The sequence below is a fragment of the Aythya fuligula genome, chromosome 12 (assembly GCF_009819795.1).
Source record: "Aythya fuligula isolate bAytFul2 chromosome 12, bAytFul2.pri, whole genome shotgun sequence".
NCBI classification, from domain to species: Eukaryota; Metazoa; Chordata; class Aves; order Anseriformes; family Anatidae; genus Aythya; species Aythya fuligula.
This window is the reverse complement of record NC_045570.1, coordinates 9,854,945-9,876,047: the sequence shown is the minus strand read 5'-3', so window position 1 is coordinate 9,876,047 and position 21,103 is coordinate 9,854,945. Positions and strand designations below refer to the sequence as shown.

The 21,103-nt window shown below is 44.4% G+C and overlaps 1 protein-coding gene across 2 annotated transcripts in view; it reads right to left on the bottom strand.

Moving 5' to 3' along the window:
- Positions 1 to 21,103, bottom strand: part of RANBP10 (RAN binding protein 10) — a 76,374-nt gene that overhangs the window by 8,775 nt on the left and 46,496 nt on the right. Inside the window, exons 5-13 of one of the 2 annotated variants that reach the window (XM_032195414.1) lie at positions 18,378 to 18,400; positions 12,595 to 12,779; positions 8,686 to 8,798; positions 5,925 to 6,033; positions 4,439 to 4,587; positions 3,166 to 3,361; positions 1,782 to 1,906; positions 1,027 to 1,172; positions 424 to 535 (exon numbers count right to left, since the gene is read on the bottom strand). In XM_032195414.1, coding sequence (XP_032051305.1) covers positions 424 to 535; positions 1,027 to 1,172; positions 1,782 to 1,906; positions 3,166 to 3,361; positions 4,439 to 4,587; positions 5,925 to 6,033; positions 8,686 to 8,798; positions 12,595 to 12,779; positions 18,378 to 18,400 — 1,158 coding nt within the window. The remainder of the gene's footprint in view (positions 1 to 423; positions 536 to 1,026; positions 1,173 to 1,781; positions 1,907 to 3,165; positions 3,362 to 4,438; positions 4,588 to 5,924; positions 6,034 to 8,685; positions 8,799 to 12,594; positions 12,780 to 18,377; positions 18,401 to 21,103) is intronic. The other variant, XM_032195415.1, reaches the window with a different exon arrangement.

Genomic DNA, 21,103 nt, shown 5'->3' with positions numbered 1-21,103 from the left:
CTAACAGAATATTCTCTGAACAGAAGGTTCTCCCAAACAACATGGAAAACAGCCTTGCTAACATCAGCAAACTGATTCAGGTGGGTTCAGAACAAGAAGGAAGAGGGGCAGGGAAACACATCAGAGAGATGCTGGCTTCCTCAGAAAGCTGGTGAGGAAAATCCTTAAGAGAATTCTCAGAAGCAGCACTGACGAAGATCCAAGGGAGCCAAATAAAGATCAGATCAGAGGCATCCATTTTATGCAGGCTTCACTCCTACCTCCTTTCCTGTAACCCTTCCCTTTCAGCAACAGAAAGAGAGGCAAAGGCTAAAGATAAGTACTTCCAAACTTTCCCTAACACTCACAGGCTGCCTGCCACAGGACAGTGCCTGAGAACAGGTATGTCCAGTGGGTAGCACTCACATAGGAACCAGGCCTTACCCAATATAGCACTATTAAGAGCAGCACAAACAGGTTCCCTCTGGATTGGGTCCAGCTGTTGACCAACAGGGCAGTTCCAAGGGTCTGAGTAAGCTAACAAGCTAAATGCGTCCTGTGTGAGAGAACAGAAAGGCACAGTGAGTTCATGCATGGCTGCAAATACACAGGAATGCCACCAAGTCTGTCAGCCAGGGCACCTCCTGCCATCGCCAATGTGACAGGTGCCTACCTCCTGAAAAAAAAATGGCCCTTTTCTTCTTGGCCACAAGGGACCACACTGGGCCATCAAGATAGCAGACTAAAGAGGGTGCTGTCTCCACCTGGCAGGGGAGCCAGCACAGGAAGGCAGACAGAGTGCCACCTAGAGAGAAGAGCATGCAGTTGCCCCTAGAAGGCAGGCAGGAGCTTTATTTCCTCTCTCCTGTGCTGAAAACTGGGTCTACATGCTCTATGTTCACTGAGTTTCAACCTCTGATCCCCAAGCAGGCCCCCTCTTCCTCACCAGGTGCAGATGTGGTGGCCACCCAGAGCTCTGCAAGAAAACCCACAGCTCCAGTCCTGGCCCAGAAAACTGCAGTGAGGCAGCATAAAGCCCGGGCTTACCTGAAGCATCTTTTTGTGCATTGTGTTCTTGCCATATTCTCTGCAAAGCTGCTCACTCAGCATCTGCAGCTCCCGCCCAAACTGGATCATTCGCTCCGTAGCAGCATGGTTCCCTCCGCAGAGCTGCCTCTGGGAGCAGCTGTCTTCTAGGGGAAAGGCAGGGGAGAAGGCACAATTGTCACTCATTCCACACCACTGCTCACCATGTGTCATGCAACCCTTTCTTAGCCACGAACTCCTTTCCCTTCTTTTCTTCCCAATACTAGGTGGCCACAAGGCCCACTAAAGCTGGAGGAATTCCCACTTTCAGAGGTAGTGTAGCTCATTTATCCTCTCCTTCCTGGCTGAAGCACCCACAAACAAGATAGTTACAGCTGGCCATACTGTGCTGGTCCACTTTGCAGCTGGGAATCAGACAGCCTTCCACAGCTCGGTTCATTTCCTCAGCTGGTAGAAGTGCCAGGACTTTTCTGAGCTGGAATTCATGACCAGTGCTGAACAAACCTTTGAATCCTATTGCTTTCCCTGGTCCACAACATCACCAGCACTGCTGTGCGATTATGAAAAGTCAAACCTAGTTTCAGTTCCAAGACAGATAAATTTTCCTTGTGAAATAGGTATATTGAGAACTTCATTCACAGGGGCTGGGAAAGAAACCCAAAAGTACATGTTTTTCCCCCACAATCCAATCACAACTTTAACTCTTGATACCAACTCTTTCTATTTCCCATCACCCCTCCTGCCTGAGGCCCTACCCATGCTGGATTCATCCGTCTGCAGGATCTCTTCATGTTTGTAGGTGCCGTTCATTATCCTGGTGGATGAATTTTCCAGGACTCCATTGGGGTAGTGCTCAGCCTCCATTTCCATCTCGCTGTCACTGAGGTGAAAGGGGGAAAGAAAGGCCAGATGTCTAAATTAGGGAAAAAATGAAGAGCTCAGATGACAAATGATGCCCAGCAATGGCCAGTAAACCAGGATAGGTGTCAGTTAAACTCCAGGAACTCCAGGTTTAATTCAGTGTAGCAAAAATTGTTTCTAGCTTCTGAATACAACTTATGAAACAGGCTTCTGTTCTGCTTGTGCTTGTCATAATTCCAGGTGCAGAGCGCTTATCACTTTCACTGCAAGAAGCGGTTACCTCTGGACACTGAACAGCAGCCAGACAACAGAGAACATACCAAACAGGAGGAAAATCTTAGCTGTGGTAAGCCATCATCCCTTCTGACAAGCGCAATACAGAAAACACAAGGGCTTTAGATTTAAATGTTCAAGACAGCAGTCTGAATAAGACTGTTGATTAACTCAGAAAAATGAAATGATGAGAAAATCATGCTGGGCTTTTTTTTTTTTTTTTATGAAAATTGTTCGGTACAGTACTCAAGACAAATGCCAGCTGCAATTAGCAAGGAATTCTATTAATCACAGTGATATTCCTCTGCTCCAGAAGGGCCACAGACAGCCCTGTAACACCAACCTGCAAAGTGAGCCCAAAGGAAGCTCAGTTCTCACCGCTGCTCAATATACTCCACATTCCAGTAAATGCAGCAGTAGCTATTCCCTGCTCTCCTGGACTGTCTACGGCTTCTCAGAGAAGTGAAGTTTTATAAGTCTGGCCTGCTGTCACAAGTGTGAAACAAATTGCTTTTGATTCAGGGGCATATCTCAAAGGACAACAAATTGGGCAACAGGTAGAGGTAGCCCAAGAAAAATACTCGAGGGCAGCATACCAACCCAGTAATCACTTGGGCTGCTGCCTCACCTACGAAAGGGCAGGCAAGCTTCATATCAAGGGAAATTCACTGGCTGAGGCAGCTGAACCCAAGAAAGACCCAGTGGGAGAGCTTCTATGCAAACTATCACGTTGGGCTCTGACGGCATCAGTTTAAAGGGACAAACTGATGTTTAAAACAAGACCATTCTTATATTCCTCATGAGATAAGCCTCCAAACCTGAGCTAGAACAGGGAACTGGGACAGGCTTATGTCTGCGGGGAACAGTAGTGACCTTGCAAGATAAGAAGAGTTCCTCTGTTTTTTAGAAGAGCAGGGCAGATGCTCTTCTGGCTTTTCAGAAAGAACACTGAACCCTCTCCCCCCATATTACCCTCCACAGGGACCAATAAGGAAAAAAATATACCTGGTTTCTTGGTTACTTGTACTACTGTGCTGCTGAGATTTGGTAGAATCTGTAGAATTGGACTCAGAGTAGTTCACAGATGAGGGGGAGGAGGAGGAAGAAGATGAAGATGATGAACTCAGTGTTGGGTATTTACTGTGGCTCTGTTTGCTCTTTGTGGACATGACTCCATTGCTACAGGTTGGACTATCTGCTCCTGAAAGTTAAGAAGGAAGGGAGAAATGAGACCAGACTGACAATGACACTCTCTTGTGAAGTTAACCATTAGTAAGAGAAGCAGATCACAAATGAAGGAAGCAAAGTAAGACTGGAGATATAGATCTCTGAGACTGTTCAGAGAAACATACCTAGCACTTCTCACAACATGAAACAGAAAAGCAAAGATATTGGCTTGGGAAGGTGCGCAACACCTTTGAGGAATTCAAGTGATTGTCTTCCTTTCCCTTAAACATTTGTATGTTCACAATTTCTTACATGCAGCAGTGGGAATACCAAAACAAAACATACTGCATATAACAAAACATACAAAAAGTATAGATGGCTGTGAGCAGCTCAAGACTCAGTGAAGCAGCTCAAACCGTTTTCACGGGCTCTGCTCCTTGGCCCACTCATCTTCTAAGCCATAGCCAATATATCTCAAGAAAATATATCTCAAAGTGTCCTGGTTTACCTTGTTCTTTCTTCAAATCCTAAAGCTTAATTTCCCAAACTGCAAAAAGTTGATGTTTCTGAGAGCAATTTTTGCAGCTGCAGAACTGTTCCCATCTTACGTGTTTAGAGCTTCCAGGGTACAGACCATGGGAGGAGAAGCACTCATGCAAGGCACCCCCCTAGCCTTTTGCTAAATTGGCTAGAACCGTGTATCTTATGCCCAGTCTGTGGAGATTTTCTGCAGTCTGAAGGGCCCCTGTTGGAAAGCAATTATTTTGCACACTTCAGGGTACAGAAAATGGGCTTTATTTTCCAGAATCTCCTCTTACAGCTTTGTCTGTAAAACTCAGCCACACGATGGCTCCACTAGAAGGCCACCTTTAAAAGCTTTTGTTCTAAAAAGAAAAAAGACTCTGCACATAATAGTCTGTGGAAAACAGCTCACGCAAAACCAATTTCTTAACAGTACAGAGACACCTACCAAATCAGTATGTCATCTCAGCTGGTTCTCAGAAAAGAAAAGGAGCATTTCATAGAACAGGAAGCAGTAGGTAAGGTAATATACAGCAGTTCACCTTTAACATTTGTTCTGCTCACCAGAAGACACAGAAAAAGCACTTACCAGTACTATGAACATGTGAGTTGTTTGATCCATGTCTAGGACTTAAGCTGGGGGACCCTGGGTAACTGTCCTGGGATCTGGGGCTGCGTGCACTGAAACAACGTACTTCACTGTCTGTCCCATTCACCATCTCCACAAACTGCCGACACCTGATTTCATAGGAAGGAAGAAGAAGAAAAGGGTGTGTGACAGCCAGGATGTTCTGCATTGATGTTTCCTTAGTTACTGTCTGCAGAAGTCCTAGAAATTGGACAGGAGTTAAATGTCTTGGCTTTGAAAAAGACATTTTAGACTCTTGCTACCTTTGTATTGTGGGTGCTCTGATAATGCTACAGCAGGAAGGAGTTCAGATGCTGCCACTCAGAGCTAATAAACGTTGAGAACCATACAGAGACAGATGAGCAGTATACCAACAGTCAGCCTCTTTTCAGCCCCACACTTAACAGGAACTAGGGGAGCACTTGTGTCATTGACAAGATGCTCCACCTTGGCTGGCATCAGCAAAGGCAGAGATAGGAAAAGAAAAAGCACTTCAGCACCAATGGGGCCAGTGGTGCGAGTATGAGTTGCCATAGTATCAGAAGTGAAACACTTCACAGATTCAAAACACGGCACGTTTCTTGCTTGGCAGGATAACCCCAGGCCTTAGATAATATTGCTTCAGTTAACCAAATGTTCCCACATCTCTCCTGCTCTGGACCCAAGAAAATTCATGTGATGGTAAGCCTGCTGTCAGGACACATGGTGGGATAAAGAGTGTTTTCCTTGTTCCAAAAAACAAGTTTACGTCTTTTGTGCTAAGAAGAAATTATTCCTTTACAGTGTGGTTTCAGCTCCACCACCTCTGCAGGTACTCCAAAATTAGACTGTGTTTTTTTTTAATTCAGGGCAGATACTAAAACTGCCAGCAACAGTCCCCCCACTGCTCCATCAATTTAGAAACTATGGTGTCCAATGGGAAATAGACAGTAAAGGGTAAAAAATGCAGTATCCACAGCGAGGACAGCTCCTAAGTTAGCTTTACTGGGAACTCTGTCCTTACACATCTCAGGAGGCTGGGAAGAGCAATCCTGTACAGCTGGGAGAACTGGGACACATAAGCACTTTTTCCTTTCGGTCTCTACCCCCGATAGCCTCTTCCATCCATGCATCTTTCTAGGAATCTTTGCAGTGACCACCATGTGCTGCAGTGTTGCAAGATCTTCACAGATGGCCTTTACTTATCTTGTGGAGGAGTTTCTAGCAGTCAGCAGGACTAAAATTTTACCCACCTCTGCCTGACCTCATGAGGCAAAGCCATACCAGATCTGAGGAGCAACAAAAGGGCTACGTGCTAAGTCCTCTCCCACCTGCTCCCAAAGGGACCTCAGACAGTTAAGAATTCGGACCGAGGTGTGCAGCCTGACTGGATGGCTGGGCAGCCCCTTTCTTATCTCCTTCAGCTTCACATTTCAGAATTAGGGAGTAGAAAGCTATTCATACTTACTTTAACATGAAGAGCAGGTTGGGGTTATGTTCTAGGAGGCCAGGATAGAGCTGCTGGGTGGCTTCTATAGCCTCTCCCACTCTGCCTGCTAATACTAGCTTCTGTATTCCTGAAAGCAAAAGGAGACCTATTGACACACAGGACAGGCCAACAAGAATGGCCAGCAGAGTTTCCGAGTGAAGTCTCACGTATGCCACACAGCTCCCCGCTACCACCTTGCACAAGGGCTAGGGAGAACTGGGGACCACATTTTATTCGTTACGGATTAGGATGAGAAGTGTGAAAATGAGGGAGAATATCTGTTAGTAGCTCAGAAACACCTGGAGCATCTGAAAAATGAAGTGGGTGTGCTGGGGTGGGGTGCTCTGTGACTTTAGTCCTCTAGTCATGGAGCTACGGAATCCTTTAGTCAGCAGCAATGGAAAAGACAGCAGGGCACAACAGCTGGACGGGAGCAAGGAGGCTGCTGGGGAAGTAACAGTTTCAGAAGGGAAACCCCTAGGTCGCCCCCGCATTACAACCTCTGTCTGCTTCATGCTTGGAAAATTGCTGTAAGGCTGACCTCCAGACAAGCAAGCTATTCTCAGCAGGTTTGGAGGCTTAAGCCACAGCACAGTACTGCTTCCTTACTATCCCTACCTCCATTAAAAGTAACAATACCATCAAAATTGGCTTCCTACAACTGACCTGGACCTGCAATGAGGACATGGCACCTGTAAGCTAGCTCCAGCAATCAGGTTTTGGCTAAACTAGACACAGCTCAGCAAGCTGTACATTCCTAAGAGGTACAAAGACACAAGGCAGAAGCCATGTATTATCCCTGTGTGTTCATATCCCACATATGTTCCTTCAGTGGGTCAGAAAACACTACTAGAAGACTTAAGATGCTCGCTGATCCCATCCCAGGATACTCAGGGAACCTACTAATTCACAGAGGTTTGCATTTTATTTTTTTCTAAATGTACTTAAAACTAAAAACACATTGTACTTCCCTCTGCTTTTTCAGGTCTCCTTACAAACAAGAGAGAAGGTTACCAATGCCTGGGAGGTGTTTTGCAAGCACAGGCACTAACAGCAACAGACTGAGATTTTTGCAAATCATGAGCATTACTAATTGAGCTCATTACTAATCCCCAATAACAATTTGAAAGAAGTTCTCTTGGCTCCCATTTTTTAGCACGTATTTGCTTCTTATCCTAGCTGAAAGCTAAAACCAAAGATGTGCTTCTCACACCAACACGTGTTGCACAGTCTCCTTCATTTCATTCTGTTTCTTCTACTTACTTACATGTCATTTTTCATGTCTTGCTACTTTTTGTTGCTCTTATTGCCTTGTTTGGCAGCTTTCACAGATGTCTATCCCTTTTCTATTTTCTCCTCTTTTTGTTTTCCAGTCTGTGTCTTCCTCACACCTTTTATTTGAGCCCCAACTGCAGAGCTCCGTATTCCTTCCCTCCTGGCTGCCTTGCCACCTGTCCTCAGACAAACCAGACTGCGTTGTCTCACGCATCTCCTGACCATTTAAACACAAACCAGCATGAACCCTGGCTGGGGTGAGAGCTGCATGATGCACGACCTGGAAAACATACAGCCCATCAGCACTATCCATGCAAAGGCACTGATGAGCAGCAGCAGCAGCTATTATTGATTCTGGGCATGAAGCTGAGTACCCAAACCAACCCGAATGCTGGCTAAGCACACGTAATGTATGGAGGGAGAACTACAAAGGGACACGATGCACCTGATGCATAACTGTCACATGAGAAACAGTTCACAAAGGGAAAGGAAATGCATAGGTCAGGGCTTAGCTTGCATTCAACAGGCAGGAGAATGCAGAACACACACCAACATTCTGTGACCCTGCGGTCTGAGCCTGTGAATAGAATGGCTACAAAATAGAAGTACAGCAAGACAAAGCTGCAAGCCTTATTCTGCAGAAACCAAGAGCGCTTACAGCCTTACAAACTGAGAGATGAACCACCCACTGACAGGCACTGGGCATCAGCCACCTCTCTAGGAAGGCTGTTCCAGTGTTCTGAATTTACCTGAATACAAAATGCACAAAGGGACTGGAAGATTCTGTAACTCCGGGAGTTCTAGTAAAAATAGATTGAAATGTCTGGTCCCTATAACCATGCTAATAAAACTGCCCAGGCTGCAACAGATTGCACTGAAGAACCCAAATCCAAAAGAATCTCCAGTGCACAGTGACTTCTGCTCAGTTAAGGCCTTAGGTAACAAGATCTACTCTCCACCAGATTGGTCCTACCTCCAAGAAAGCACCTTCTGTCCCCGATATGTAAAGCTGAGAGTCACCTCACCTCTTCTAATCAGGACAGGGTATATTCAGGTATTCATTTTCAACAGTATTGAGGAAAACTAACCAAGTTCATCAGACAACCCAGTCTCTTTAACACTGACAGGCACGTAGGTCATTTTTCAGAGCAGACAGGCAAGGGAAACAACAGCACCAGTTCTTCAGGCAAAAACAGCAGAAGGTGGAAGTGACCCAGTGATGATGGGAAAAGTGCTCAGAGCAGTGGTGCCTGAGTTCTGCTGACCCACAGGCAGCAACACCAAGCCAGCAGCCTGCTGTGGGCAGCTCTGTACTGTTGTGGAATAACTTTCTACTTCAACAGTATTTCATTCCTCTGTGAGCAACAGGTTTCAATTTTAAATATCCTGCAATAGTAGCACTGCAGTCTGGAGGATCCCATAGCCAGTATGCCGTGTTTTGGGAACAACTACCCAAAAGACTTACTTTGTCTATTCTTTATTGAGGTCTGTTCTTCCTGGATTGTGGTGTCTGTGACTCTGGCGAAGGCAGTTGCTGTTGAACAGTACCCATGATGAACCAAATACGAAGAAACCATACTAGAAAGTAAGAAAATACAAACAGATGAAAAGGTGTTGGTAACACATAGCAATCACACTGCAGAAAAAAAAAAAAAATCAGACAATTTTACAGATAAGTCAGACAAATTACAACAGAAATTGCAATTTCAGTGATCAAACTTAGCTCAGTTATGATATAACCATGGCCCATTTCTGGCTCCAGATACTAAAATTACAAGATAGGCACCCGGTCCTCAGCAAACACTATGGAGACTCTAAATTCACTTTAAAAAAAAAAAAAAAAAAAAAAAAAGACAACTCCCAATACATACACAGTATTGATTTATTTATTTATTTACTGCTGCCTAAGGGTCATTTATAAGAGTTCTGTACTGACAGTGATGTCTCCTAGTGACGTAAGATACAGCCAGAAAATCCCAGCTTCAGAGAGGCCTGATAGCTTACAAGTAGACCTCAAAAAAACCTTTTGCTCCTGAATTTCTGTTATTTCCTATCCAGCCAGCAATTATACAATTGGTAGTTGAATCTCCTTATGAATTCTACACATTCACACACTTTTATCTCCTGATTTATACAGAGCAGACTGCTGAGGGTACACTCTGCCCATTTTACAGAGCATTAAAGGAAGGCAGATGTTGAACAGGACTGGACCCAGTATTGACCCCCAGGTCCTGCCTTCCAGCTAGACTTTGCGTCACTGATCACCACCACCTCAAGTATTCCCTGACCTGATCCTCTTCCTCTAGGGACGTATCTTCCTTGCTCCAGCCTTTCTCCCAGCCTTTGGGACCTGAGATTTCTGAAAGTTGGTCTTTCTAGTAAAGACTGAGGCAAAAAAGACATCCAGTACCTCAGCCTTTTCCAAAGGTTGTCCAAAGATATTATGGAGTCCTTCAGCAAAGCCTCCTGAAGAAACTGCTACTATGTGGTCCAACACAGCTAAATATTCAATTAAATAATGAGGTGGCAAGAAATGGACACTTTTTCCACGGAAAAAAAATATATATATACAAGTACCACAGGAACCTGTGCTATTAATATATTCATAGAACTAGGTTCAATGGACCAATGCTCTCACCCACTGCAGATGCTTGGGTGCTCAAAGATGCAGGGCATACACTTTTTTTTTTTTTGAATAAGCTGCCTTTAGCACTGAGTGCCTTTAGCACTAAGCTGCCTGAGCACTGAGTATTTGCGTTTCGTTATCAGTGAGCTTCTTCCACCTTTTTGGCTGCTAAGCAAGCTTTCCAAAAGCAGATCCTAAAGTCTTTCCACAGCTTGACAAGATATTTTGTAGAGAATGAAAAGACCAATAAATTCAACAATCCAGTACATCAGAGTGAAAATTAATACTGAAGTCAACGACAGTTGTTAAGTCTCTGAGCACAACACTGCTGGGTCAAACCAAACATCCAGTTAGCCCAATACTTGTACCTCCCAACTGGCAAAAGCAAATACCTAGGAACAAATAAAAGGAACAAGGCACCTTTCCCCCAGACCTGTTCAGCTTCCAATGATTTTTCAGATACTTCTTGTCCTAGAGGTGGTATCTCTCTACATCATAGCCCCAAAAGATTTTTCTTTCTCATGTTTCCAGTCACTTTTTGAATCCAGGCAGTTTTCACTGTGCCTTGTGACAGAGAGCATGGGATAAAAACAGCACTCCACTATTTTTCCTAAATGCATCACCTGGTTAACTTCTCTTGATACCCTTTAATTCTTGCAGCTGAGAAAACAAATGAACACTTGTTCCTTCATCACCCTCTCCAGGCTATTCAAGACACTTCTTCACAGCTCTGCCTTACCCCTCACAGTCATATTTTTCAGTGCTGGGGGTCTGTGTATTTGTTCCTTGCCTCACCCCCAAACTTTTGTACATCCTGCCTCTGCCTCTTTTTTTTTTTTTTTTTTTTCCCAAGCTTTTCTCACTTCTGCTAAATACCTTGAAGGACTACAGAGTCAGAACATCACACAGTGTTCTAGTTAAAGGTACACCTCATATTCACACAGTGACAGAATTATTTTTGCCCTTGATTTTTCCCCTAAAAACATGGTGGTTTTTTTCCTGCTCACAACATAAAAAACGAACTAATATTACAGTGCAATGTTTCATCATAATCCAAAGGTCTCATTGCTGGAGGATCCCTTCTTCCACGCCATTTCTGAACACCCTCAACAGCACAACCACCACCAGCACACCTCTGAGCACAACGCTACAGCCACTGTCTCCAACACTGAGAATCACTCACCCACTCACCTCCTCTTTTGAACAATTCAGAATCCACATTGGGATGTCTGCCCATAGCCTCTAACTGCTTAGGCTCCCTGCCTTACCAAGGGAAAAGCATTTGGGACTTCCAAGACAAAGACAGCAGCCTGAGAAACATATCCACATGCCCTGCTGGCTCCTCTTCACAGAATCCACATCCTATTTCTCCACGCATTCATTGCACCTACCCTTCAGTAGTGTTCCTATGGATTTGTCTAGGCCAGACACTGAGGTTCTCTCAGCCATTGCTCCCTGAATCTCTTCTGAAACACAGTACCATATGCACCATCTTCCCCTTCTTTAGAAACAAGGCACATCGGCAAAAAACTTCATTCCATAGCTACAAGCCCACCTATTTTCTCCTCAAGATCATTTACTAGGACTCTAAGCAAATATCTTGTCCCAAGGGCTTTCTCCTCTTCCTCTCACCTATTTTTTCCAGTGCTTCTTTGACAGATATTTTAATCCCAGACACAGCTTCTGCCAAGTCCCTCACTATGAAGCATCCCTGTATCAACCTACCTGATTTCTGCTGCACTGAACACACAGGCAAATAATTCAATGTGTAACGAGAGACAAGATACAGCCAGAGATTTGAGGGTTAAAATTTAACTATGGAATCGACCTCTATAAATTTGGGGCATGAATCTTTAAACCTTTATCTTTTAAAATCCACTTACGCTAAAACCACCACAACTTTGTGCATCAGCAAGACCCAGTTTCACAGTATACTTTGTGGAAAAAAAATATTAATTTCTTTGCAAGCTAGAAGGTACTTGTTTTCTCATTCTGTGTTTTGAGAAACCATGAATCATCAGTTCCTAGCCACACTCTTCATGGCACACTCTAATCATAGAATAGCCCGAGGTGATAGGTACCCGTAAGGATCATCGAGTCCAACTCATAGAATCATAGAATCTCCCGAGTTCCCCATGACTAACAGACAACTCCTGTCTGCTTCCCATAACTACCTTTTTCCAAGCTGTGGTGCTTTAGTCAACTTTGTCTTTTTTCAAGCAGAAAATACTTTGGACCTCTGACAACTCTTGTCAATTGTTCTCAAGTTCCACTCAATCCTTTTTGCAATGGGATGACCAGAAATGCATTCAGTATTCAGAAATTTATAAAGTGCCATAATTGTGTTTTCAGTTTGGTTGTGTTTGGAAGCTCAGGCTGTTTCTTGCTCTTACATTTCTAAATTCAGCTGGCTTCTGTCCTGGCTTTTCTCCTATGATAGAGTTTTTAAGGTCTCCTCTCCACTCCCTTTCCCCCAACACATCATCTCAATGTGGATGTTCTTCCATTATTACAAGCTTTCTCGCAGTCACTGGCTGAGAATTTCTCTCATATCTTTTAAGTTTTAAGCAGCAGCAATCTACTCAGGAAAGACTATTAAACAACAAAACAGAAGGTGAAACGGAGTGTTTTAGATGTGAAAAAAATGCACCGAGTGGAGATTTTTGCCATAAGAAAGCATAAATTAGCATTAAAAATATTTAAAGCCTAACAGAATAAAAGAAGCTGACCACCAGAACAACGGCTTACTTCTGCAGCATGGCTTGCCACTCGCCTAGTCTGTCTCCTATGGGAAACCGCTTAATGGTGCTCTGAATCTTCGCTCGCCACTCCCTCATGTAGTCCTCGATGTCGAACACGAAGGGCTGCTGCCCAAAGTTGGCATCGACTATCTCTCCTGGAGTCTGGAGACCCACTGTAGGGTAGAGATTTGACTGTGAAGGAAAAAGAAGAAACCTGTATTAAACTCAGTTTTCTCTTAGTAGGTAGTTCCAGTTACATGGCTTGGTAAGAGCTGCTCTTTAAATTTAAATGTATAATGAAGTGGGAAGGGGCAAGAGGCCCGCTTTACAAGGGGCCTCATGACTTATCATGCAGTTACCAAAACTTTTTGCATAAAACCAGAGCAACGGGTTTGATCTCCCAGTAATCTGTGATCAGTGCCACAAATGCTGCTTACTATGGCAAGTCCACTTTCTGGCTTAGGGTTCCGTAATTTCTACAAGAAGGTCAATACTTGTGTAAGTAAACAATAATAAAGTTGAAGGAGCATCCTCTCAATCAGCAGATCTAAGTGTTTTCCACTATTTCCACCGAACTGTCTTCTCCCTTGACAAGAAGCTGCTATCGGTATTTTACATCTGATCAAAAGTGAATGGATGGCAGTGGAGCTCTGAGGTTAGATCTCTGATGTTCCCAAGGCAGCGTGCCATCCACACAAGAAATTCCACTACTGATTAATTTTATTTTCATTTTAAGAACAAGCATGTCGTTCCGTCTGGATGCACTGTTCCCCACTGAAATGTGAGGAAAATAAAAAAAAGTTAACACTGTGAAAATACCTCCAAAATTTAGCTAATAATCCAGCTTCCAGAGAAGATGATCTAATTAGAAACAGATGGTCAAAGTCTATGTACAGCATGCAGCCTGTTTTAACAACAAGCATATGGATACAAATTGAATCCCTGAGCCCACTTAAATGTGGAGAAAAGAGAAAGGGCATCAAAAAAGGTACAGGGTTGCCTGGTTCTCACTCTAGATCACATTTTTAAGAGCACGTTCTGTTCATAGTAATGTTACTCTTCTACAAATTATCTTTCTGTTTGCAACACAAGCTTCATTAATCCTCTACTTCAGAGCATCTGCAGATGGCCTGAAGGGTTTAAGAAGAACTCTCATGGCACCCATGAACTATTTGGTGTGTTTGTTTTTTTCCACTTTGCTCTAACACACTGAAGACTGCTACAGGTAGAAACTGGACAACAGGCAAGGCACAGAGATGCACTGAAGCATGCAGAGAAACTAAAGTCTGGAAGGTGCCCGTTTGTGGGGTCTGGCTCATGACTGAACCTCCATCTGATGTCAGGATGTGCATGCTGCTCGCTCCTGGAGAAATGAGCAAGTACTGCTGCTGGTGGCTGGACCGCCACTCTGAAGAAAGCTGGGATTGTTCTCTCCTCTATGTCAAGTGGCATGGGCTTTCCTACAACTACCTGGAAAATTTATTCAGCAAATTCTATTACTGGTTTTGATCTCCCCTTGAGACCTACTGAAGTGGTGGATTTTACTTTTTGTTACAGATATTAAGATTGTTACGAGGTGTAAATCAGCGGAATCCTAATCACATTAGCAACAAGAGCCAGCGTGCTGTGGGAAGTGATTCCCTCTCTCTTTCACTGGTGTGAATATTGTACCCAGTTCCTCCCTCCATGTCCATGTCCCCAGAACAAGAAGAGACTCACAAATGAGTTTGGGTCCAGCAGAGTTCTGCTAACATGGTCAGAGAGCTGGGGTGCATGGCACACAGTGAGAGGCTGAGGAAACTGGATGTATTTAGCTTGGAGAAGAGAAGGCAACAGATTCTTCTCAGAGTTGCTCAGTGAAAAGACAAGAGGCAATAGGTACAAGCTGCAACCAGGGAAGTTCCGATGGGACATAGGCAAGAAATTCTTCTTTTGAGGATGACCAAGGACTAGAGTAGGTTCCCAGAGAGACTGCAGCCTTGGAGATTTTCCAAACTTAACTGGATACCGTTCTGAGCAACCTGCTCTAGCTTTGAAAGCTGCCCGTCACAGAGCAGGAAGTTATCTCCAGAAGTTCTTTCCAGTCTAAATTCTTCTACAATTCCATTTTTTTTGTGGGTTGCAGTAATAAGATGGTGAAGAAGTAGCCATGCATATTAGCCCACATGAACTCTCTCAGTATTACCACATCACGGAGGAGCAAAGGCATAATGGCAGCTCCAGTACCAATGAGGATCTATTCAGAGGTGTGGGCTGGTACTGTACCTTTCTGGACTCTCAAATATCACAGGAAAAAAATGAATCTGTAAATGCAGGCTGGGAACGGACATCAGAAATCAGGATGACTGCATCACTGCTGCCTCAGCACACCTCTTCCTTTCACATTCTGACACCAAGGCAATTGCTATGTTACAAGTGTGCAAGGAAAAAGGCAGCACGATAAAAGAGGAGCTACCAGAGGAAAATGTCATTTTTAAAGTCAGTCTCTCCTCTCTTTCAAACCTAGGTAACAAGGAGATATCTCTAATGAGGGATCAGATCTTCCCCACAATCCGTATTTCAGACTCACTAGAATTTTGGTGTTATGAACCCAAGGACCTCCAAAGCCAGGAATCAGACCCCCAGAGTACTGAGAAGTTATAAGACAAAAACCCCAAACTAGAACACATCACCTATTTTTCAGCTACTCTGGGGTATGCTCATCTTTGAGGGGAAGCTGCCGACCCCCAGCTAGTCTCAAATAATCTCAGAGTTAAAATTCCACTTTTCACATGTAGGATGTGTGCTCTCTGTGCAGCAACTGCAGGCAAGTACTTGTACCCCCAACACCCTGCCAGACACAGGGAGACCATCCTAGAGTCTAAGCGGGTGCTTCTCCTGCCAAGTTCTTCAGGCACACTTTCCCAAGAATTTTTTACCACTTCGTCCTCCTGATGTCCATGGGTAGGTGCTCCCACCCCCCAGTTTGCCTTCACTTGGTTTTTTGTTTGTTTGTTTCAGCCTCCTCCTCGCTTTGTGGCCCTGCAATCCTGCTCTCAGCACTTCCACGTTCTGCTTTTTCACGTTTCCTACTCTGGTCACATAGCAGTTTCAGCAAACTTCCAGGCAGGATAAACCTGGGCTTGCGTAAATGGCACACGTAGGCCTAAACATTGATTTGAATTGGTGAGAGAAGGGGAAACTCCCTCTGCGGGACCTTTGCTTCTATTCGCAAGCAGGTATTTTCGTGTTATCTTCAGCCTGTGAGGTTTGAGGTTTTTTTTCCATCCGTGTACATTTGTGCAAACGTAAACAGTCCACAGGGGGAACTGAAACACAGAACAGCCTGAAGCAATTACGCTTCACTGTGTGTGCGGATTATCACAAGAAATTGTGGTTTTCCATTACAAGTATCCATTTCAACCTCCTACTGCTGCAAATACTGCAAAACATTGTCTTCATCACCTGAAAGGGAAATTTTGCAACTTGCACTTCAAGGATACAATTATGAGACTGGTAATGCTTCGAAGGGTCAAATTAATTCCTCGTGTAGCCTCACTGCTACGTCAACAGAATCACTCTAGAAATTATTGAAGCTCAAAAGGTGGAAAAGCAACAGGGCTTAACTGGCCAACCTTCTCATTGATATGTGCCACCAGTGAGCTGCAACATTACATGGGCTGTAATGGAAGAAAAAGCTTTCAAACTACAGCCCCTACCAGGGGGATTTCAGTAACTGAGGCAGAACCAAAAATTGGATGTCAGCTGCTCAAATCAAAGAACTTAAAGGGTGACTCAGGGAAGACTGCTGGCTCCACTCCCATGTGCATCTAAATTTTCCAACTGTGGTTTTAGCAGGTGAAGAAAAAATTGTATTTTTCACATAATGGGTGCTTTCTCTTCTTTATGTTAAAATGAATGCATATTGTGTTTCTGCTTGGAACATAATGCTGTAATAAATGACAAAATATCACTTGCAAGTTATATCAACTTCACATTCCCTACTACTGCAAGGCTTCTCTGCCAGCAGTTGGCATATTTAAATCAAAAGTCTCTCTTGGGTCTGGGGTTCCCTTCTGTAGGAAAGGGCAGTAACCTTGACTGTCTGGAAAAGAAGCCAAGAAACAATGGGCTGAGAGAGCCAAAAAGGCCAGAATAGGATACAGAATACCCAGGCATCTAAAGGAGTGAGGCAAGAAGGAAGTGATTCAAGGGAAGGATGCTAGAGAAGGAAGGTGGGAATGATGGAAGTCAGGTGCAGGCATCCTTAAGGCGAATTTGACAACAGAGCAGTTGAGCCATTTAGAATATGGAGAGAAACAGGCCGAAGTCTCCTGCCATTGCTTGCATCCACAGTCAAGGGGTGAAATAACCCAGTCAAGCTTTTGTCTCCCTTTTTAAAGAGAAATTATCTTGTAGAAGGTAGTTCCCAACAGTAGGAGGCCTGTAGAGCATTCACTGTTCTCCTTTCTGGCCCAGAAAAAGTGTCACAGATCAGCTGCTGCTGTAAAAACCAGAACCCACAGAAAACAGCTCAGCAAACTCTGGCTAGTAAAAGGCACAGAGATGCCGTTTAGTCACAGGAAACTGCCTTAAGCTATTTGAATAGCTGATGCCCAAACCAACCTGACCAGATCTTCCATAGGACATAGATGAACAAGCTGGAAGGAACAGCAGGATGGAGGGATGCCCTGTGCTCAGGAGCGTTTTGGGTTCAGCCTTAGCAGCACTGCCAGACCTCGCTACTGCAAGAGCCCTGCTGCCTGTTCTGCTCCCGTGCATCTTCCCCAGCTGTCTACTCGCTGTCTGTAAAAGAGACTCAATGCTAGGCACAAGTGCACATTAAAATCAGCCTGCTGTGCACTGCTGGATTAAAAAGAAGCAAGTTACAGTAAGCAGGACAGGTAATATCAACCTGCCAACTTGGTACTGTGAAGGGCTACAGCAACACTTCAGCTGTATAAGACAAAACAACTGCGTGTGTGTTTCGGTTTGATAGCTATTTTTGGCTGATGAGAGGCTAAATAGTAATTATCTGTCTACCCCAGCATGAAGACCGCTCTCATTTCAGGAAGAGAAGCAGCGTAGCCAAATGAGCCACTCTTTTTGTTCCTGACCCACTAGCCACAGAGAAGGCTGTGCTTTGGGAGGAGCTGACTGCACGTTGTTGCCTAGATGAACTCATCCGGCATCACAGCACTCAAGAGGAACTCAGCATTGGTGCTGGTGAATCAGAAGAATAACCCTGAATGCATGCCAAATATATTCTTCCTAGCAATTCCACGTGCTGGGTACTGATCACAGAAGGAGGCTTGTCAAAAACTCATGTGATGAGCCTAGCGATAGCCTTCCCTAACCACCATCTTTGAAACGGCTCCACAGCTGCAAGATTTGGAGGAGAGAGGGAGAGGCTGGGAATAACATCATCATCGGGCATTTCTGTGCCCTCTGAGGGCTGAACACGAGAGGCTGCCCAGGGACTTTGCACATATACTCCCCACACCCAATGCTGTGTTTGGAAGACAGTGACCTGTAACAGAGTCTGAATCCAGGCTTTAATTCCAGGAGAAGGAGCAACATATTCTTAGAGCTGGTGAGGGATCAGAGGAAGCGTGTGGGTGGCCCACATCCTAGCTACAGAACTATGAAGTTTCAGAAAAGGGAGCATCCACATCATTCAATCGTGTGTGTTACCATTTTTAACAGGGTTATCAAAACAAAACAAACAAACAAAAAAATCACACCCCCACACTCTTCCCCCTCCCTTCTCTTTGCAACCTTAGTTAAAATACTGAAAATAGGTGTACTTACAGGGAGGTCTGTAAAGGCTATACCTGTGGGGGGAAAAATATTAGAATTAAAAAGACAAAGGATTTTTTCCCTGCTTGACTACATCCATAACATGCTACAAAAATTTACTACATCTCAGTAAATCCCAGCTCGGACCTTGCATTTCATATTTAGAAATAACTTCCTCCCCCAACCCACTCTTCTGCAAGGTTTTGACTCTGGAGAAACGTTCATGGAAAAGCCTAATTTTTCAGACATCTCTTCTAACAATTTGATTTTCCGAAAAGCAGCTCCTCTTGTCTTTGCTTCTCCCTCTGTTACTCTGAAGGAGTTAGTTTTCCAGACTTACTTTGGGTTTAGAAACAGAGCTTTACTCTCACTTTGCCTTGGTTTAGGCTATAGCTGCTTCTTCTCACCAGCCAGCCAGGAATGAATATTCAACACTTTGCGTTGCAGCTGGGGAACGTCCTTGCAACAGGAGCAAGTTGCAGCCTCCAGCACCTGAGAAATACTGCGCAAAGAGCAGCTTCATCCTCCATGATGCTGTTACAGTTCCAAGTACAGGTGATGGAAAAAAAAGTGTATGGTTTCTCTTTTTATTTAATTTGGCATATGAGGAAAGAGATACCAAGCAAAACCTACTAGAAATCATAGCTGCTCGCAGCAGGATCTGTTTCTGACGGACTAAGTATCAATTGCAGAGAGGACAGAGAGGTCCAACAGTCACTACTGAGAAAGAACGGGACACTTGCAATGCACTGCTCACTTTATCAGGCTCAGCTTGATTAATGTTTTACGGTAACATTTCAGGAGTCCATCTAGAATCCTCAGTCCCTCCCCACACATGCTCCCTGCTTTCCATCTGCGGTCAGAGGGGGAAGACCAGCCTTCGGTCTCGACACCAGCACATCCAGTTCTAACACACTTTCCACCTCTCAGCCCTGCCCCAGTCCCTTCTGCACTGCACTGAAATGCACTACAGCCTGCACAGGAGCAGTAGGGCACCATTCTGTTTTTAATGTTACAGCGATTTTATAATATCATATCATGTGTTCAGCCAGAAAACCAAAAGCTGCAAGGTAGTGTTACCAGATGAGCCTGAAATGGTAATTTAAAACAAGTTTAGGAGTCAATGTACAAAACAATTACCATTTGAAACAGCACAGATCTGAAGTTGAATGCTCAGGGGAAAAAAAAAAAAAAAAAGAAAAAAAAAAGAAAAAATGGATTTGGACTAAATAAATAGCCAATAATGTTTAATTAACATCACGGCAGCTTGGATTTTGTCTGCTGAGTACCCTCTCTGCAAACTACACACAAATTATGGATTGATGTACAAGTGATGTTGAATTCCTGGCAGAGAAATCCATGTAGCAACTACTCGTCACATCCCGTCACTTTGTCTGTCCACTTATTATTCTGCACACTGTGCATGTCCTGCCCTAAACCTGATTTCGACATGCTCACCACCACAGGCATAAGCTTCACACTTGTTTTGCTTAGCTAGATCAAAATTTATTTCTACCCTTTAAAAAGAACGAGGCTAACCTCCTCATTGGAAGCCCCCTCCTCTGCTCTCCGGCATCACTCAGAGCTAAAGGTGGCCCAGCCTTGCCAAGAAAACTTGTGCAGCTGCATCCAGTGCATGGGTAAACATACGGATTGTGAATGGAATGTAATGCGGGCAGAAAATCAGCTGGACCGCCAGGATTGAAGGGCTGTGATCACACAAAGTCCAAGCGTTGTCCTGCAGGGATCAATGCTAGGGCCAACACAGTTTAACACCAACTCTGCTGACCCGGACGATGGGAGGGTGTGCACTCTCAGCAGGGTCACAGACATTACCAAAGAGGAGTAGGGGCAATACGCTGCAGGGCATACTGCTGCTCAGAAGGACCTCAACAGGCTGGAGAAAAGATCCAGCACAAACCTTGAGAAGCTCAGCAAAAGCAACCAAAGAGCCCTTCCGCCACAAGAGTGAGTCCAGCAGAAGCCAACGAGTTGAAGAGAGGTGGAAGAAATGTTCCGGCTTAGGAGCATCAGGGAAGAAACTTGCAGCTGCCTCATGGGAGGGTACTGAATAGAGTCAGACTCTTCCCAAGGATGCGTGGTGACAGGAGACAGGAGGAAACAAAGACATGTTGCAACACGGCAAATTCTGATTAGGTATTAGCTGGGCTGCGGGGAATCAGCATGAAGGCGGTCAAACACTGAATCACAGGACCAGAAAAGCTCCCTGGGGATCTCCAGAACTTGACAAGTTTCTCAGTAACCTGACCTAGTAGGCCCTGCTGTCAGCAGGGAGGTGAATGCTTGGCTTCCTGAGATCCCTCCCAATGTAAACTGCTCTATGACTCTATAAATAAAGGTATTGCACTGCCTTTAAATTAAGGCATTTATATGTTTAGTGCCCTGTTATGAAACTAAGGCCAATAAAATGCTTTAGGTGTACAGATCTAGATCTGTTGCACAATTATGTCTGCTTAGACCGTTCATCCTGAACCTACACTGCTATGCACTTGCATCCAACAAAGCCAACAGCAGAAAGCAGAAGAGTTACAGCTCTAACTAGGCAGCTGAATTTGAAACTGCACTCTCTGCAGCACCTCCAAAGCCTGGATCCAATTTAAAATAACATCAGAAATTCAAAGACATGGGAACTGGACGGTTTAAGAAGTCAGGAGCAAATGTGTGAAGAGCCTCTTCTGTAAATCCACGATGCATCATCAAGACAGTGACAAAAAGGC